This window comes from Bos grunniens, chromosome 23 (assembly GCF_055505025.1).
Source record: "Bos grunniens cultivar Pamir isolate PY7600 chromosome 23, Bosgru_T2T1.0, whole genome shotgun sequence".
NCBI classification, from domain to species: Eukaryota; Metazoa; Chordata; class Mammalia; order Artiodactyla; family Bovidae; genus Bos; species Bos grunniens.
Genome location: NC_141187.1, coordinates 50,727,963 through 50,744,433, shown reverse-complemented (window position 1 = coordinate 50,744,433; position 16,471 = coordinate 50,727,963). Strand labels below are relative to the sequence as shown.

Genomic DNA, 16,471 nt, shown 5'->3' with positions numbered 1-16,471 from the left:
GTTTATCCCCCCTGCCATTCTTCCCTGGCACTGATACCGTCATGCTCCGGTGCGGCCGTCACCACCGCCCGCCTCCTGAACGTCCTCATTTTCCCCCGTCACCACCATCCACCTCCTTTCCTCAGTGGAACCCTGCCCGCCTTGAACACTGAGCCTCCGTCCCCTCCCTCAGACCCTGCGACCACCACTGTCTCCTCCGTCTCTGTGAGTCTGGCTGCTCTTGGGACCTCGTGGGAGCAGAGCTGTGTAACCTCTGACCTTCTGCGTCTGCCCCATTTCACCGACCACAACGCCTCCCAGCTCCCCCCAGGTTGTAGCACGTGTCTTCTTAGGACCCGTTTGTGCAGGTGTGGGGGCTGCAGCTCAGGTGGCCTTGTCCAAGGTCTTTGCGGCCTTTCTCTGTGGCCCCAGCTGAGGCTGCAGAATCTTTGGGCACACGAATAATAAGACCAGTTGTCGGCTATAGCCTGAACTGTACGGAACACGTGACGTGTATTATCGTCGTTTGGTCCTTCAGAAACCGCATGAGCCTGTGATCTGCATCTTAGAGTGAGAGCCTGGGTCAATGACGAGGAGCTGGCCCGAGACCCAGACCAGGGAAGCGGTAGGGCTGGGCCGAGCTGCCTCTGTCTGCCTCCCCATGAGAGAGGCTTTTAGGAAACTTCCCCAGAGCAGTTGCTTTCATCAGAATGTGCAGTGGAGACTGAGAACTCTGGCCCCCACCCCAGAAGGCCAGGGCAGAGTCTCCTCCTCCTGACCTAGTGGCATGAGACACCCTCTCCCCCCCGCCCCCAGAAGATGCAGGGAAATTTCCAGGATCCTTGAGAATAAAGTAGGCGGGGAGTGGGGGGAGCTGACGCCTCCCTGAGGACTTGACAAGTATCTGATGTGAAGCAGCTCGCCTTGCCGGCAAAGCCTGCGTCTCTGAGGACCTCTTCAGCTGCCGGCATGCGGGGAGCCGGGGGTGCTGGGGCCCGGGTTGGGGACCGCTCTGGAAGCAAGCCTCTCTCCCAGCTCCTCCCCGCTCCGTCGGGGCCTGGAGTGGAGTTTCGTTCCCTAGGCAGTGACTGTCAGAAGAACCATCTGGCTGGTTTCTGGTGAATGACTCCAAGGAACAGAAATCCCTGTGAGCAGAAATTGCCTCTGCAGAGGCTGCGTGAGGCAGTGGTGTCCACCTGCGAACACGGGGCCGCACTCACAGTGGCCCCTGGGAGTGGCAGGCCCAAGACCGTCTGAGCCTGAGACGTGAACGCCACTCAAACGTGTGACATGGGGAGGGTGGCCGACACGGTGGACGGCCCAGGACGGCCCAGGGGTCTGCTCCGACCCAAGACCCGCCTCCTGCAGGACGTCTCCCTCGGCCGGCCTGCCCAGCCCTCACCCGCCCCTGCAATGCCAGCTACTGCCCCTGGCTTCCACCACCAGTGTCCCCAGAGTGGCTGCACCCCAGCTCTGCCCTTCCCTGAAGCCCCTCAGGTAGGCGCCCCCTTCCCTTCATCCATGCGGGCTCAGCAGAGGTTCAGCCCGGCCGGCTTGTTCCCCCGGGACTCCCACAGTGTCGCCTGGGATGCAGAGCCGGGGTGAGCCAGCCATCGCTCGGTCCAGCCCGCCCCCGGGAGGTCTCATGGCCAGGCCTGGGGCCCGGGTGCTTTCTTGCATTAAACCCACGAAACCTCTGTCCCTGGAAAGCCCAGAGCAGTTCATTAGGAGCCAGGCACACAGTCCCTGGACCCGAGGTCTTGTGACCAGGATTTCATTTCTCCTCTCCCCTTTGGCTTTTTTAATATAGCGAAGGTCGGAGAGGGGGAGGGGGCTGTGGTTTGCTTAGTGTGCGGAGCACTCATTTAAATCATGTCCAGTTCCAAGCAGTAATTCTTCTCTCTCCCTGATTGCCAGCCCACTCCTCACCAGCCTTCCCAGCCAGGCCCCTGGGGTGTTCATGCCCTATTCCCTCCCCACCCCTTCTCTCCCCATCAGCAGCACGAGTTGGGGGTGGGGCAGACCGCCCGGGGCCGTCGGGGTCTCATCAGCATTTGTGGGTCCCACACTAGCAGACCAGCCCAGGAGGCATGTGTCACTGTCACACTGCAGACTGGGAGCCGCATCCCACGGACGCAGAGGGTGAGGGAGGGAGTGAGGCAGGGCTCCAGCTGCAGGTCCGGGTTCTCTATGCCTCATGCCCCGACCCCTCCCTGATCCCCTTCCCACCGCACTGTTCCCTCTCCTGAGCCTCCTGGTGGGGCAAGGGGTCTGCTGCGTGGCCGTGAGGCTGGGCTTCAGCATCACTTGAGCCAGGAGTGAGTCTGGGGTCGCACTGCCTCTTACTCTGAGAACCGCACCTGCCCCGGGACAGCTCGTCGCCTCTGGGAGCAGCCTTGCAGGTGGAGGTGTCTGTGTGCAGTGCGCATGCGGTGACGCATTCTGGGTGGCGTCCAGCGCACCACCAAGAACGGAAGGAGCTGGGGAGCAGCAGTGAGCCTCACGGTACCTTCTTCCCACTGACAGATTGTTGGTTTACAACCTGCCGTTAGTTTCGGCTGTACATCATAGCGATTCAGTGTTTCTTGTAAATCGTACTCCATACAAACTGATTATAAAATATTGGCTGTTTTCCCTGTACTGTAGGTTCCAGCCTCATCGTTTATTTATTTTATGTCCAGCAGTCTGCTCCCTTTCATCCCCCTTCTCTGTTTTGCCCTCCCCCACCTCCTCCCCTCTGGTAGCCACTGGTTTGTTCTCTGGGAGCCTCTGTTCTCTGGGGTGTGCACCCAGAGTGCGGTACACATGGCAGCTCTGTGTACCGGGTCGCGTGGTAGCTCTGTGTACCTGGCTTGCGTGGCAGCTCTGTGTACCCAGGTCATGTGGCACCTCTGTGTCCCTGGCTCGCGTGGCAGCTCTGTGTACCCAGGTCATGTGGCAGCTCTGTGTACCCGGCTCACGTGGCAGCTCTGTGTCCCTGGCTCACGTGGTAGTCTGGGTACTTGGTCACATGGTATCTGTGTACCCGACTCGGAAGCTTTTGGGCTGAAAGAGGCCACATTAAGAGGATGCAGAAGAATCAGAGAGGCCCTATCCAGACCTTTGGGGCTGGCCCTTCCAGGCGTCCCTCCCGTCTGGGGACTCCATCTTCTCACCTGCTCCATGCTGAGCCGTGCAGACCCTTCAGCTCCGTGGTCTTCATGGCTGGGCCACTCCCCGGGGGTGGGAGATTCGGTCCTGCACTCAGACAAGACCCAGGTTTCCCCGCCAGTAAAAGGAGGACCAGGTGCGTCCTCCGTCTGAAAGCTCCAAATACAAGTCTCTAGGAAGCAGACAAAAGGCACTCCTTTCTCCATCTCACCAGGGACGGCAGCAAGAGGCAGACCTGGTTGGTTTTCAGTTGAATCTACTGAATTATCGCCAACTATTCTGCCAAATACTCTTTCTCTACATTTTTAAAATTAATCCATATGTTCATGATTCATTACACCCAGCTCCTTACAGTGTTTTATAAAAGCTGTTTGAAGCCCAAGAATCCTTACAGGGGCCTTCTCAGAAGCACTCAGGAGCAAGGAGATAAAACTTTTCCCACTTGTCTCTGGTGGAAAATCTCAGCCTGGCGAGTCTACGTTTCAGCTGAGAGACAGAGACCTGCGTGAACCCCTGGAAAAGTGTAATAACAATGTCATGAGGACACTTCAATCTCGCACTCGTGAATCTTGAGAGTTTCCAGGCCCCGGCGCCTTCTGCCCATGTCTCCTCTGTGGCCGGGAAAGGTCTTCGGAGTCTGCACTGTTGCCCCATCGATGGAAGAGACGCTGGGAGTCAGGATGTGCCTGGATGTGTAGCCTGGAAACGAGGCACTGGCTCGAGGCCTCCAGGCTTGTGGGGCCTGTGTGGTCGGGGAGGGAGGAGGAAGATGGGCCCCACGCAGGCCTTGGGGACCCACCTCCCTGCAGGAGACTGTCTTCCAACCTTGCTGGGGCCCCATCTGCTGACAGCCTGGGCCCAGGCCCCGTCGCCATGCCTATTCTAGTAAATGTTTGCAGCCCGTGGTTTCTCTGCCCTTTTTCTCCTTAACTAACTGACCCTCCCCTAGAACCCTCCGTGTCTCAGAACCCTGGACCCAGGAGCCCCCAGCGGCCGCAGGAGGCCGTCCAGCAGGGCCCAGCTGGGCTCCACCTCTGCAGGGACGCGACTGCTCGGGGACCCAGGCAGTTCAGGCCTGGCCCCTCCAGCCCCACTGTGAGGCCTGCCCGGGAGCCTCCTGCAGCCCGCACACAGCCTCTGCATCAGGTGCCGTGGCCTGGGGTCCCCGGAGGGCTCCACAAAGGCTTTGCTTCCGCGAACCAGGAGGCACAGTGGAGACGAGGCTCCTGTGGGCCGAGAGCTTGGGGCGCCCCATGTTGACCCTCCCTCCCCTCTGCCGTCCCCTCGGGATGCTGACGGCATCGCCTCCGTCACCGTTAGAGGCAGGGGTGGGAGGAAGGAGGAGAACACGGGCAGGGAGACCCAGCAGGCAGGGCGAGGCTGGCCCACCCCCACGAGGCCTGAACGCAGACGGCCGCCCCAGGGGCCGGTGATTGTACGGGAGTTCGTTCAGCAGCTTTTATGCAGCACCTGCTGTATGCCAGACACTGCTCTGGGCACCAGAAGAGCAGAGGTGCAGCCCACCAGGAGCACACAGCATCGGCACAGGCCCACCCTTGGCCCACAGGGCGACTCTCTGCTTCTGGTAGGACAGCTTTATTGAGATGTGATTCAGACATCATACACCCATTTAAAGTGTTCAGCTTAGCGGTTTTTATAATATTCACCACCATCTCACTCCAGACATCCCATTACCCTCAACAGATACCTGGACCCCCTTAGCAGTCACTCCATTGCCCAGCTGCATGCCCAGCCCGGGGCTGTCAGGAATCTGCTTTCTGTCCGTGTGGACTTGCCTATTCTGGACATTTCGTTAGATGGAGTCAGGTGAGGTGTGGCCTTTCGTGCCCGGCGCCTCGCAGTAGAGCCTGGGGCGTTCAGGGTTCCTCTGGCCTGTAGCACTAGAACGCCCTTTCTCGTCATGGCCGCGTGACTCTCCACACGGAGGGAGAGTGTTTGTCCACCCACCAGGTGAAGGGCACTTGGGTCGTTTCCACTTTTGGCTGGCATGACTGATGCTGCTCTGAACACTCACATGTCGGCTCGTGTGTGGACACACGCTTTCGTTCCTCTTGAGCGTGTACCCAGGGAGCCATCACTGGACCAGAGGGTGACGGAGCATTTCAGTGTTTGAAGGACTGTCGGTGTGTGACCCTCGGGTTCCTCCAGCTCTCTGCCCAGCAGCCGCATGACTTGACGTCCCCACCAGCCGGGGGTGTGGAGCGGCCACCCAGAGGCCCTCAGCTCAAGGGTCTGGGCCAAGGGCACGTGGCACATGGCGCCAGGCTGACGTCCCCGGGCCCTCCCCGGGACCACTCGTCACTCCAGCTTTGTCACCTGCGGTGGGGACGGCAGGGCTGGCTCGGCCAGGGCTGGAGAGGAGGGATTTGGTGGCTTAGCTTCAGGAGAGAGACAGATGTGTCTGGGGCGGGTGCGGGGGCTGGAGGCCCAGGCTTGCCAGCTGGTGCCCAGGCCTCCCTGCTGAGGTGTTGGGCACCCGACGGTCAGCAGCTGCCGCGCTGCAGACGTGCTGTTGCGATCTGCGTCGCGGCATCCCCCAGCTGCGCCGTGAGGCCAGGCCCGCAGCCGCCTGGTGCAGGTGGGGATCGGTGACTTGTCTGCACAGCATGGGGAGGGCAGCATCACCTGTGTGCTGCCCGTGGCCGGCACATTCCTAACCCGCCTGCCGGTCAGAGTGCCCTGGGAGCCCCGGGCCCCTAGCTCCGACTCAGTCTCCAGGAAAGCCTGCTGCTCCCTCAGGTGGCACACCTGCCCACACTCACACCTGCCCACCCTCACACACCCACACCTGCCTGCACTCACACACCTGCCCGCACTCACACACTCACACCTGCCTGCACTCACATACTCACACACCTGCCCGCACTTACACACCTGCCTGCACTCACACACTCACACACCTACCCACACTCACACACACACCTGCCTGCACACTCACACACCTGCCTGCACTCACACACTCACACACCTGCCCGCACTCACACACCTGCCCACACTCACACCTGCCTGCACTCACACACCTGCCTGCACTCTCACACCTGCCTGCACTCTCACACTCACACACCTGCCCACACTCACTCACACACCTGCCTGCCCTCACACACTCACACACCTGCCCGCACTCACACACCTGCCCACACTCACACACCTGCCCACACTCACACCTGCCTGCACTCACACACCTGCCTGCACTCTCACACCTGCCTGCACTCTCACACTCACACACCTGCCCACACTCACTCACACACCTGCCTGCACTCACACACTCACACACCTGCCCGCACTCACACACCTGCCCACACTCACACACCTGCCCGCGCTCACACACCTGCCCACGCTCACACACCTGCCCGTGCTCACCGCCTTTCTCTCCTGTCCTCCAGGACACACAGGACCAGCCACTGCTACCGCATCACCTACCGCCACATGGAGCGCACGCTGTCGCAGAGAGAGGTCGGGGGCATCCACCAGGCCGTGCAGGAGGCGGCCGTGCGGCAGCTGGGCGTCGAGGGCAGGTTTTGAGGCCCCCCTTCCCAGGCGCAGCACTCCCGGGACTCCAGGGTTGCTGAGTGAAGGAGAAAAGGATCCCGTCTGTGGACTGAGGCATCCATCATCCTGCGATAAACGGGCCGGTTCCAGGACTCTCAGAAAATAAAGCATTGCTCTCGAGAACCTGTGGACACTTGTCTTTCATTTGGGAGAAGCGGGGAGGCACAGTGAGGCAAGAGCGCCCTTCCGCTCCTTTTAGAGACGCTCTGTCTGTGGGCGCTCGAGCTGCTTAATCGGTCCCTGGAGTCCACTAAAGTATAAAACACCAGACATGATTTCTTGCCTGACAGCCTCTTCCTGCCCCGGAATGAGTGAAGCCACACCGAAGGACGGACTGCAGACCCCGGAAGCTTTCCTGCATCGGCTCCCAGCCCGTCTCCCTCCTTCTGTTCTGCAAAGGGCAGGAGCGCGGGGTGCGGAGGAGACCCTGGGCTCCTCAGAGGTGGAGGGAACGGACAGGATTTTATTTCCTTTTCACTGGAGCCCAGCGTTTGGCCGCAGGGCCTGGGGGGAGTTGTTTCTTGTCCCCAGGGAGGAGACGGAGCCTTTGCCACAGGGCTCGAAGGCCCGTGACCTGATGGGACCCGTTCTGGAAGCCTGGGAGCTTTTGTTTTCTGACCAGCGGCCTCTGCTTCCGAGACGACCTTTATGGGGGACTGCGGTGCTTTGGCATCTCCCCGTTTCCATGCCCGGCGCTTCTGTAGTCTGCCTGCCCTACTCCTGACCACTTTTCCTAATCAGATTCCCTCCCCAGCGCGATGCTGGAGGCTGATGGCGGACCACAGGCGCCGGGATAAACATCTGATGAGCGCGCGTGCGCAGCTGGCGGTGGGGGCGGTGCTCCAGCGGGAGGCGCGGCCCAGCGTCGCTTTGCCCTGTTATCCGCGGTCGCTTCCCACGGACTTAACGGGGAATCCAGTGCAGGCTGCACCCCAGCCTGGCCGAGCCAGGGCCAGGGCCCAGGAGTGGAGGTGCGCAGTGCCCCACGGGACTGCTGATCTTTCCTCCGGGGGCCTTTGCTTGCAGGCATTCCTGACCCAGCCTGGGATCCCTTTGAGCCCCCAAACCAGTTAGGTGTTCATGGAAATGCTCCCCCCAAACCAGCTGAGGGGGTAACGCTCAGAAAACATGCCGCTGCTCATTGGCCAACCACCAGAGCTCAGAGATGTCTGGGGCTAGGCACTGCGTCGGGGCAGGTAGGGCCGACGTCCGGGGCAGCTGCAGGGGTGGGGGGTGGGGGTCTTACAGAGGGCTTTCCTGAAGGTTCCTCTCAACACGATGAGATGTAGTCAGCCCTCTCGTGAGGGGCCTTAACCAGGAACACGCCGGGCAGGGGAGGCCTCACCTGAGCCTGCTGCCCCAGATCCGGAACCTGCAGCCACACGGAGTTGCCAGGCCCCTCCTGCTCCCGCCTTTGTTGTTTCCACAGGACCTCAGCCCCATGAGCTTATGCGACCCCTCAGTCTGCTCTGGGTACTGGCGCCCCTGCCAAAGGTGGGCCCGCCTCCAGGGGCACAGGGGACGCCCAGCTCCTGACGTCTTCATGGGAGTGAAAAAGGAGAGTAGTGAGGAAGGAGAAAAGAAGAAAGAAAAGGTAATCCCTGAGACGACCGCACTCTGCACTTGGGGACAGACGGCTCTGCTTCGTGCACTGTGGTGACCAGCGCCAGTGCCATCGCCACACCCACTGGGGGGCCCGCCCCTCCTTCGTGGAGCAGGACCATGGTGCGTCCCCCTGCGAGCTGAGACCACGAGGCTCAGGACAGGCCCAGGGTCCTCCGGGCAGCGGGGAGCAGAGCTGGAACTCGAGACCCCCGCTCTGTAAGACCAAAGCCTTCCCGCCACGCCCTGTGCCCGCCAGGACGGATGGCGGACGAGCACACGGTGGCCACGCCTTGCCCTCTGCAGCCTCAGGCCTAAGACAAGGGGTGCGCCCTCCACGGTCTCCGCTACTCAAGTGCAAGCCAGCACGTGCGTGTGTTTGTCTACTGGGACACAAGCCTTACGGAGGGCGGGGTGACCAGGCCACACTGAGTTAAACCGGAGACCTCAGGGGGGTGCGTGAACCTGGTTAAACTGCAAGGATCCATCAGTGTAATCAGCGGGTTCAGCTCTAAAGCCGCACGTCCAGTGGGTCCCAGCTGCACCCCGGCTACTGGTGTCCATGGGCAGGACGGGCACCCAGGGCCCGGGCCCAGCATGGCTCACTAGCTGGGTCGTCGACCTTCTCTCCCAGACAGGAAGGGCTTTCACGGGCAGGCGTGTGAGCCTGGCACCGTTACAGAGAACATTTTGAAATCTGTTTTTAACGGCTTCCAGTCTACTGAGTGGCTCGTTTGAAGTCATCTTTGCTTAATAAGAAATAACGAGGATGACAAGCAAGTCAATGGAAAAAGGAAAGTCTTTTCATCAGGTATTGCCAGAGCAACTGGTTCTCCAGGTTGAAAAAGAAAAGAAAAAGGGGGACTTCCCTGGAGCGCCAGTGGTTAAGAATCCACACTTCCACTGCCGGGGGTGCGGGTTCAATTCCTGGTCGGGGAACCGAAATCCTGCATGCTGTAGCCAAAGAATAATTTTAAAAAAATGTTAAAGACGTTATTTAAAAAGAAAATCTTCTTAACCCCAATTCCACACTTCACAGAAAAATTAATTCAAGATGGAACATGGGCCTAAATATAAAAGTCAAAAACTTATCATCGAGCTTAAAGAAGAAAACATAAGGGATTATTCTTGGGACCTCAGGTAGGCAGTGACTTCCTAGAGAGGTCACAGAAAGAGCTAGCAAAGGAAAAATTGATACATTGGGCTTTTTCAAAGTTTAAAACATTTACTGTTTGAAATACATCATTAAGAAAATGAGTAGGAATGGATGGACCTAGAGAGTGTCATACTGAGTGAAGTAAGACAGAGAAAGAGAAATAGCAGATGACATCCCTTATATGTGGAATCTAAAAATAAGTTAAACAAATGAACTTATCTACAAAACAGAAACAGGCTCACAGACTTAAAGAATGAACTTAGAGTTACCAGGAGGGAACAGTTGGAGGAAGGGATAGGTCGGGAGTTGGGGGTGGACACGTACACACTGCAGTGTTTAAAATGGGTCACATCAAGGACCTGCTGTACAGCACAGGGAACTCTGCTCCAGGTCATGTGGCGGCCTGGATGGGAGGGGAGTTTGCGGGAGAACGGCTACCTGTATGTGTGCGGCCGAAACTATCGCAGCATGGTTAATCAGCTCTACTCAAATACAAAATGAAGAGTTAAAAAAAAAAAATGAATAGGAAACCCACAGATTGGGAGAAAAATTTGTGACACATACTCAACAAAGAAATTTATATCCAGAATGCACAAAGATTTACTAGAATTTAGGGATAATTTCTTTAAAAAGTCTTTTGAAAAATGCACAAAGATTTCCTACAATTTGATAATTAAAAAACTAAAAAAAAGAACAAGCACTTTACTAAAACATTTATAAGTGACCAATAAGACGGAAAAGCTCAACGTTGTTGGTCACCAGGGAAATGCACCTAGGAAGCTATGAGCAGACAGGGCTCATCCGTGGCCGCAGAAAGCAGACCGGAGGCGGCCTGCACCTGGGGAGGGACTCACGGGGGCGGCCCGTGGGGATTTGAGTGACGGGAATCCTCTCCATCTCAATCCACACGCAGGTTAAGCAGACGGTGCATTTGTCAAAACTCCCCCGACTGGACGCTTTAAGATCTGTGCCTTGCGCCACAGATACATTACACCACAATGAAAAGGAGACAACCAACGCGGGCTGCATCTCACGACTGGGTGAGCAACTACAGCTCCACCGAGGAGAGGGCAGCTCGGAGCCGGGGGCGCAGGCAGAGAGGTGGGCGTAGGAGGGGCTCTGGGACTGTGGGGACAAGGTCACGCTGGGCAGCGGCTCTCCAGGAAGTTTGGGCAGGGAGAGGGGAGGGGTGGGGGCTGGAGGAGCAAGGTGCCTGCACATCTCTCTCCCGTGGGGGGAGGGTAACATGTGGCCCTGCTGAGAATCAGAGTCCATGAGGCTCCCTCCCTGCCTGTCATCGGCCCGCTTCCAGTGGATGCTCTGAGGACCACAGCCCGGCCACACGAGCCCACCCCTCAGCCCTTCTGGACCACGTGTCTGAGCCGCCCGTGTACCACCAGCCACCCACATATGTGCCCCGCTCCCCCCCTTCCCCGTCCTCCCCCTCCCTCCTCCCCTCCCTCCATCCTCCCCTCCCTCCATCCTCCCCTCCCGCCCTGGAAGAGGCCGCTCTGGCCTGGATTAATACAGACCCAGATGATGAGAATGAAGCCACAGGCTTGCCGGAGGGAAACACGCCGAGTCTGTTCACGGGCTGACCCCTTGGATGAGGGCACAGCACCTGGCAAAGGGCCCCTCCCTGGCGAGGACTGCAGTCAGTGCCCCTGCCACTGTGTGGCAGTTCCTTCTTGGGCCAGACTGGGCGGGCAGCCTGGCCTCCTCCTGGCTCTCAAAGCCCCTCCAGCCCCACCAGCAGCACCAGGCGGAGGGGAAGCAGGCCGCCTCCCTGCAGGGTGCCTCGGGGCTGGAGGCTCTGAGGCCTTGCTCTGCGGGCACAGGGTGGGCCGGGCGCTCAGGTGACCGGCCTCACCTCCTCTGTGCCAGCCCCTCCAGCAGGCTCCCGGTGATACTCGCTTCAGCTCGGCCCAGGCCAGGAGAGCCTGTTAACTCCTGGATTGATGCCTCGTGTGGGCCTCGGGGCCTGAAAAACACTGTTGAATGGGGTCACTTCAAGCATGTTTTCAAGAAGACGGGCGGTTTAGCAAAATGGTTGAAAACGTGGGCTTTGTCCTCAGGCAGAGGCAAGCTCAAACACGGGGTCCATAACCCCTGAATCTCTCAGGGCAAACCTGCACTTGGCGTTGTGAGGATGACGAGACCCTGTGTATGGGAAGCTGTTCGCATGCGGCCGGGTACGCAGACAGTGGAAGGAGAGCCGGCTGTGGGTTCCGAGAGGGCCACCCTCCCAACTAAAGTGACCACGGGGTCTGGGAAAATGTGGCACAGGGAGGTATCCCAGAAGATCTAGACTCAAAGGGAACGTAGAGATCATTTCTGGTGGCCCCATTTTAGGGATGAATTGCTGAGGCCCAGAGCGGTAACATGACTTCTGTACTACATGGAGGAATAACCAGTGCAGACTGGCTTAGACAGTTACCTCATACAACAGCGAGTCCGGAGGAGGCAGGGCGGGTTCACGGGCCCAGTGCTTCACTGAGACCCCAGCCTCTTCCTTCTGCTCTGCCAGCTGCAGCAGATGGGCGGTGTCTCCCCCTCATGGTTACAGTATGGCTGCAGGAGCACCAACCAGCATGTCCCCACACACCCTCCAACAGAAGAAATGGAGGGGCCAAGGATCTCGGTTTCCCTTCACAAGTTTCTTTTTCTCACAGAGAAAACTGCCTTCCCTTCAAGCCTCATTGGCCAGGATTGGGTCCACAGTCCAACTTCAAGACTTGGGAAAGGAAGTGTCTATCATTTCTAGCCTCTATTGTAGGAAAAAAAAGATGCTACCATAAAATAAATAAACATAGATAAGGGGAGTGGGAGATGGCATTTCATAGGCAAACCGCATGTCACCCAGACTGGCCCCAAAGTCAGCCAGCTACTTACCAACCAGAGCTCGCAGGGCCCGGACGAGAACCCGCTTCTCTCGATTCCAGGCCGTGTCGTTTCTAGTGTCTCCTCCTGGATGTCGCCACCTTCTTGCTGAGCAAGGGCATTAGGAGGTGCATGGTGAAGGGCCGGGTGAAGGACAGCTAGTCTCTGCCAGGGAACTAGTTATGCTGAAGCTTGGAGTCCACACTGAGCAGGGTGCTCGGAGGCCAGGCTGAGAGGCAGCAGGGGCCACCCCTGTGTACTCAGGAAACCGCTCAGCCTAGAGATTCCACCCCATCAAACCCCGCTGTCTGGATATCTGTCAAGGAGGGTGGCAACAGCACTGGTGGATTCCCCGGGCAGGGGCGCTGGTACCCGTGGCCTGGGACTCCGTATCCCTCCGGAGCTGGATCTTCACCAGGTACTTTAATCACGGCCGGGCGCCTGCTTCTCTAGTGTCTTTTAGTCCTTTGAGTGTGTGTGCCCAGTCGTGTCTGATTCTTTGTGGTCCCGTGGTTTATAGCCATCCAGGCTCCTCTGCTCATGGAATTTTCCAGGCAAGAATACCAGAGTGGGTTGCCATGCCCTCCTCCAGAGGATCTTCCCAATCCAGGGATCGAACCCAGGTCTCCCATATTGGAGGCAGATTCTTTCCCATCTGAGCTCCCAGCGAAGCCCTTTAGATAACTCATTTTTTTATCTGTAATGCATGATTCAGTAGATGGCAACTGTGCTTTCCAGACAGGTGGACGGACTGGTTCAAAGTCACACAGGAACCCAGCATCCTCGTTCCCTAGGACACCGCATTTGCTGTCAGGAGCACTGCGTGTCACCAGAAATCAAAACGCAAAGCCCTTTGTCACTTTTCCAAGCCAAATGTCAGGAAAGCAGTTATGGAAGCCCTAAAGGCTTGGAGGCAGGGCACAGCCACTGGGTAGGCTGCACATGCCTGGGCCCAGGTTTCCAGAAAGCTGGTGAGGGATGGACCGGAAAGGGCAGGAGCCATGGCTGCCTTCAGTGCCAAGGAGTGATGTGGCCACAGCTCTGCAGGCAAAGAGCAGAAGAACATACCCGTGACCTGAGAAGCTGGCCAGAGGAGCAGAGGGGGGCTGCCAGGAGGAGCCAGCTGCAGTCCTTGCAGGAGCCGGCTGCGGGGAGGACAAGGCTGCATGGACAGGAGGCTAGAATGAGAGAGGATGTTTCTGGGGCCTGGCCGGCCCAGCTGATGAAGACGGCTGATGGCGGTGTCCATCTGTGAGGTGGAAAGACAGCAGGGGTCCAGAGGGACACAGCTGTCCTGGGCCTTGTCGCTTGCAGGACCTGTTGCCACTGATGATGCTGAGATGCTGGCAGAGATCAGACTGCATGGCCTCCCCTGGAAGGCATGCATCTCTCACCTCCCACCATCATGGGTCGGAATCCCAGGTAATGGATCCCAATAGAGGTCCCGGGGGGTCCCTGGGGTGCCTCAGTGAGGGTTCCCATCTGAGAACCCTCGGAATCCCAGGCTCGCATGACGAGTCACCCCTTCATGGGAGGAATGAACGGACTGAGGCCACTGTTTGCCGAGCAGCCTGACACTTCCATGAATTTTTTTACCAAGAAACTCATTTGTGATTTTTCTCCCCCAGGACCCCATGTTTTAAGAGATTCTCATCTACCAAACAAGTGCATTTACCAAGCAATAATTTATTCATTTTCTCATTTTTAAAATTAATCAAAGATACACAAAACTGCCAGCCAGAGCCTCTGATCTGCAGGAGATAACCCTTATTACCACCCTGGGTTGATTTAATTTCTGCCCAAAGCAAAGGAACTTAACATTTTTGATCACCCTCATGGCCTCACTGGGGGAATGTGGGGATTTTCACTTTGCTCTGTGATGTGTTCACAGCAGCTCCCAGACTGCCCCTCACTGAGGCACCCTGGGACCCCTATTGGGAACCACAGTGCCATTTCATCAGGAAGTGAGACACACAGGGAATCTCACCATCCCATTGCAAGCACGCACTGCATAATCATTGACTATTTCATAGGCAAGCCACTGTCCACCTGTCACCAGTGTAAAACATGCTGCCGTGAACATCTTCAGGTCCACAGCCTTCTATATCTTGGGGGTTAGTTCATTGAGCTAGATTCCCAGGTGGGAATTTCTGGGTCAAAGGGTGCAGTTTTATATCCAAAATAATTTCTGATGATCCAGACAGAGACTTGAGGATAAAACGGGGGGAACCCAGATTTGCAGCTGACCATCAAGAGCAGATTTAGGAATCCTGAGGGAGAAGCAAGGGGCTGTGTCAGGCGGAGATGGCCCCCTGAACCCCGGGGATGTTGGCGCTGTCTTTCTCCAGCTTCCTCCCTGGCTCCAGGCAAGGATGCTGACCTCGGGTACATGAGCAGTAAAGGAAGGTGGGAATCAGGTCCTCTGGGCAGCGAGCTGCAGCCACTCCAAGTCTCCCGTTACCAAGGTGACCTTCCCTTTCCCCTCTTCTTTTCCGGGTTAATGGTTCTGAATCTGTGCTGGATGGTTGGAGAGAATTAGTTTAAAAGGGGGGAGAAATAAAGAAAACAGCTCTAGAAGACAATTTAACGGCGAGCCTGAGGAATCGCCACCAAGCGCAGCACAGAGCCCTCTGGTTCATTCCTGTTTCTGCAAGACTTCACGGTTTGATCTTTTCTCTGCGGTGAATTTATTTCCATTTTCCTTTAATAAAGCAGAACCACCGCGTGCTCTGCCGTCTAATGACTTGCAGCCTGTGGCCTGTCGAATGTCCCTGTCCCATTGGGAAGTGTACACAGGCATAACGCGATGGTGATTACGCCGGGGAGAAATTAGGAACAAGGAGGCTCAAACTCACTCGTCGGATCCCGCGAGGACCCGCTGCTGCCAGACAGATTACCCTGGCAATGCTCGGGGCTTGGGAGCGCGTGGCCCCGCCGCTGGCAGGAAGCTCGGAAGCTTCCGGCACCCTTCTCGCCGCAGACTTTTCACAGCCTTAAAAGCCAGCCTGGTGGGTTCTGCCCGTCACCAGGTACCCGCGTGTGAGTCAGGCGCTCGGGTGGCTGCTGCCTCCTCCCGGGGCGCACCTGCGGTTTGCAGCCGCACGCCCGCCCCAGCCTGCGCTGCAGCGGTGGGCTGACGAGGCCTGCAGGGCAGGATTGGCCGCTTCACGAGGTGTGGCGGGCGTGTCTCGTGGCCCGTAGACCAGATGACCTCACTGTGTCCCAATTTCCCCGGTGTGTTTTCTAGTCCTGAACTTGCACACGGGCAGATGGACTGTGTGACTGAGCTCATCCCCAGGGCCCCTCCCCTCCCGGCCGGGTTCACAGAGTGCGGATGCGCGGGCGTCCATCTGGTCCGCGGGCGTGCACACACCCAGGCTGTCGCGGGTAGCCGGCAGGGGCGTCAGGGGCGGAGGATCCTGCAAGGTCAGGCGCCCTTGCGGCCCTTTCCTCTCCGGGATTGGCCCTCTCGGAGAGGCAGGCCTGGGTGGCTATGGCGGAAGTGGGCAGGCCCCTCTTTTAAGCCTACATGATCCCTTCTGTTTCTTCAAGGCGCTCTGAATCCCCTCTCCCCAGGTGTTTGGGGTTTCCCACAGATGAAGCCGGAAGGAGCTCCTGTGATGGCGGCCGCAGGCCCCGCCTCATCCTTCCGAGGGCATCGAGTATCTCGGCTGCTGACTTGCTTGAAGAGAGCAGCGGCTCTGAAGAGGCAGGTCCGGGAGACCCCCTCCCCACTCAGCTCTCTCTCCTCTTCCCCCTCATCTTTAAATAGCCCTCTGCCAAATTACCTCCCTTAAAAATATATATATGCCAGCTACCTCCCTTAAAAAAAAAAATATATATATATATATATATATATATGCCGAAGTACCTCCCTTAAAGGTCTTAGCATCCTCCAGCCTTCCCTGGTGGTCCAGTGGCTAAGATTTTGCCCTTCCAAGAGGGGACGTGGGTTTGATCCCCCACCAGCGAACTAAGGTCCCACGTGCCAAGGGGGTGCCACCAAAAAAAACTGGGGACTTCCTGTACAGTCCGATGGTTGAGACTCTGCGCTTCCAGAGCAGGGGGCCTGGGTTGATCCCTGGTAGGGAAACAAAGATCCTACGTGCTGCAGGGCAAGGTCAAAAAACAAAA

General features: G+C 57.7%; 1 protein-coding gene across 27 annotated transcripts in view; it reads left to right on the top strand.

The window, feature by feature from the left end:
* The window catches only part of FARS2 (phenylalanyl-tRNA synthetase 2, mitochondrial), a 310,200-nt gene extending 303,378 nt beyond the window's left edge, over positions 1 to 6,822 (top strand). For 20 of the 27 annotated variants that reach the window (XR_015152578.1, XM_086370386.1, XM_086370380.1 and 17 more), the window contains one exon: positions 6,534 to 6,822. Coding sequence is in view for 21 of the 27 variants with exons in the window: in XM_086370386.1 (XP_086226512.1) it covers positions 6,534 to 6,719 (186 nt within the window). In the remaining 6 variants the exon portion in view is untranslated. Of the gene's footprint in view, positions 1 to 4,833; positions 4,957 to 6,533 lie in introns of all 27 variants that reach the window. The other 7 variants (XM_086370374.1, XM_086370372.1, XM_086370382.1 and 4 more) reach the window with 1 other exon arrangement.
* The last annotated feature ends 9,649 nt before the right edge of the window (positions 6,823 to 16,471 follow it).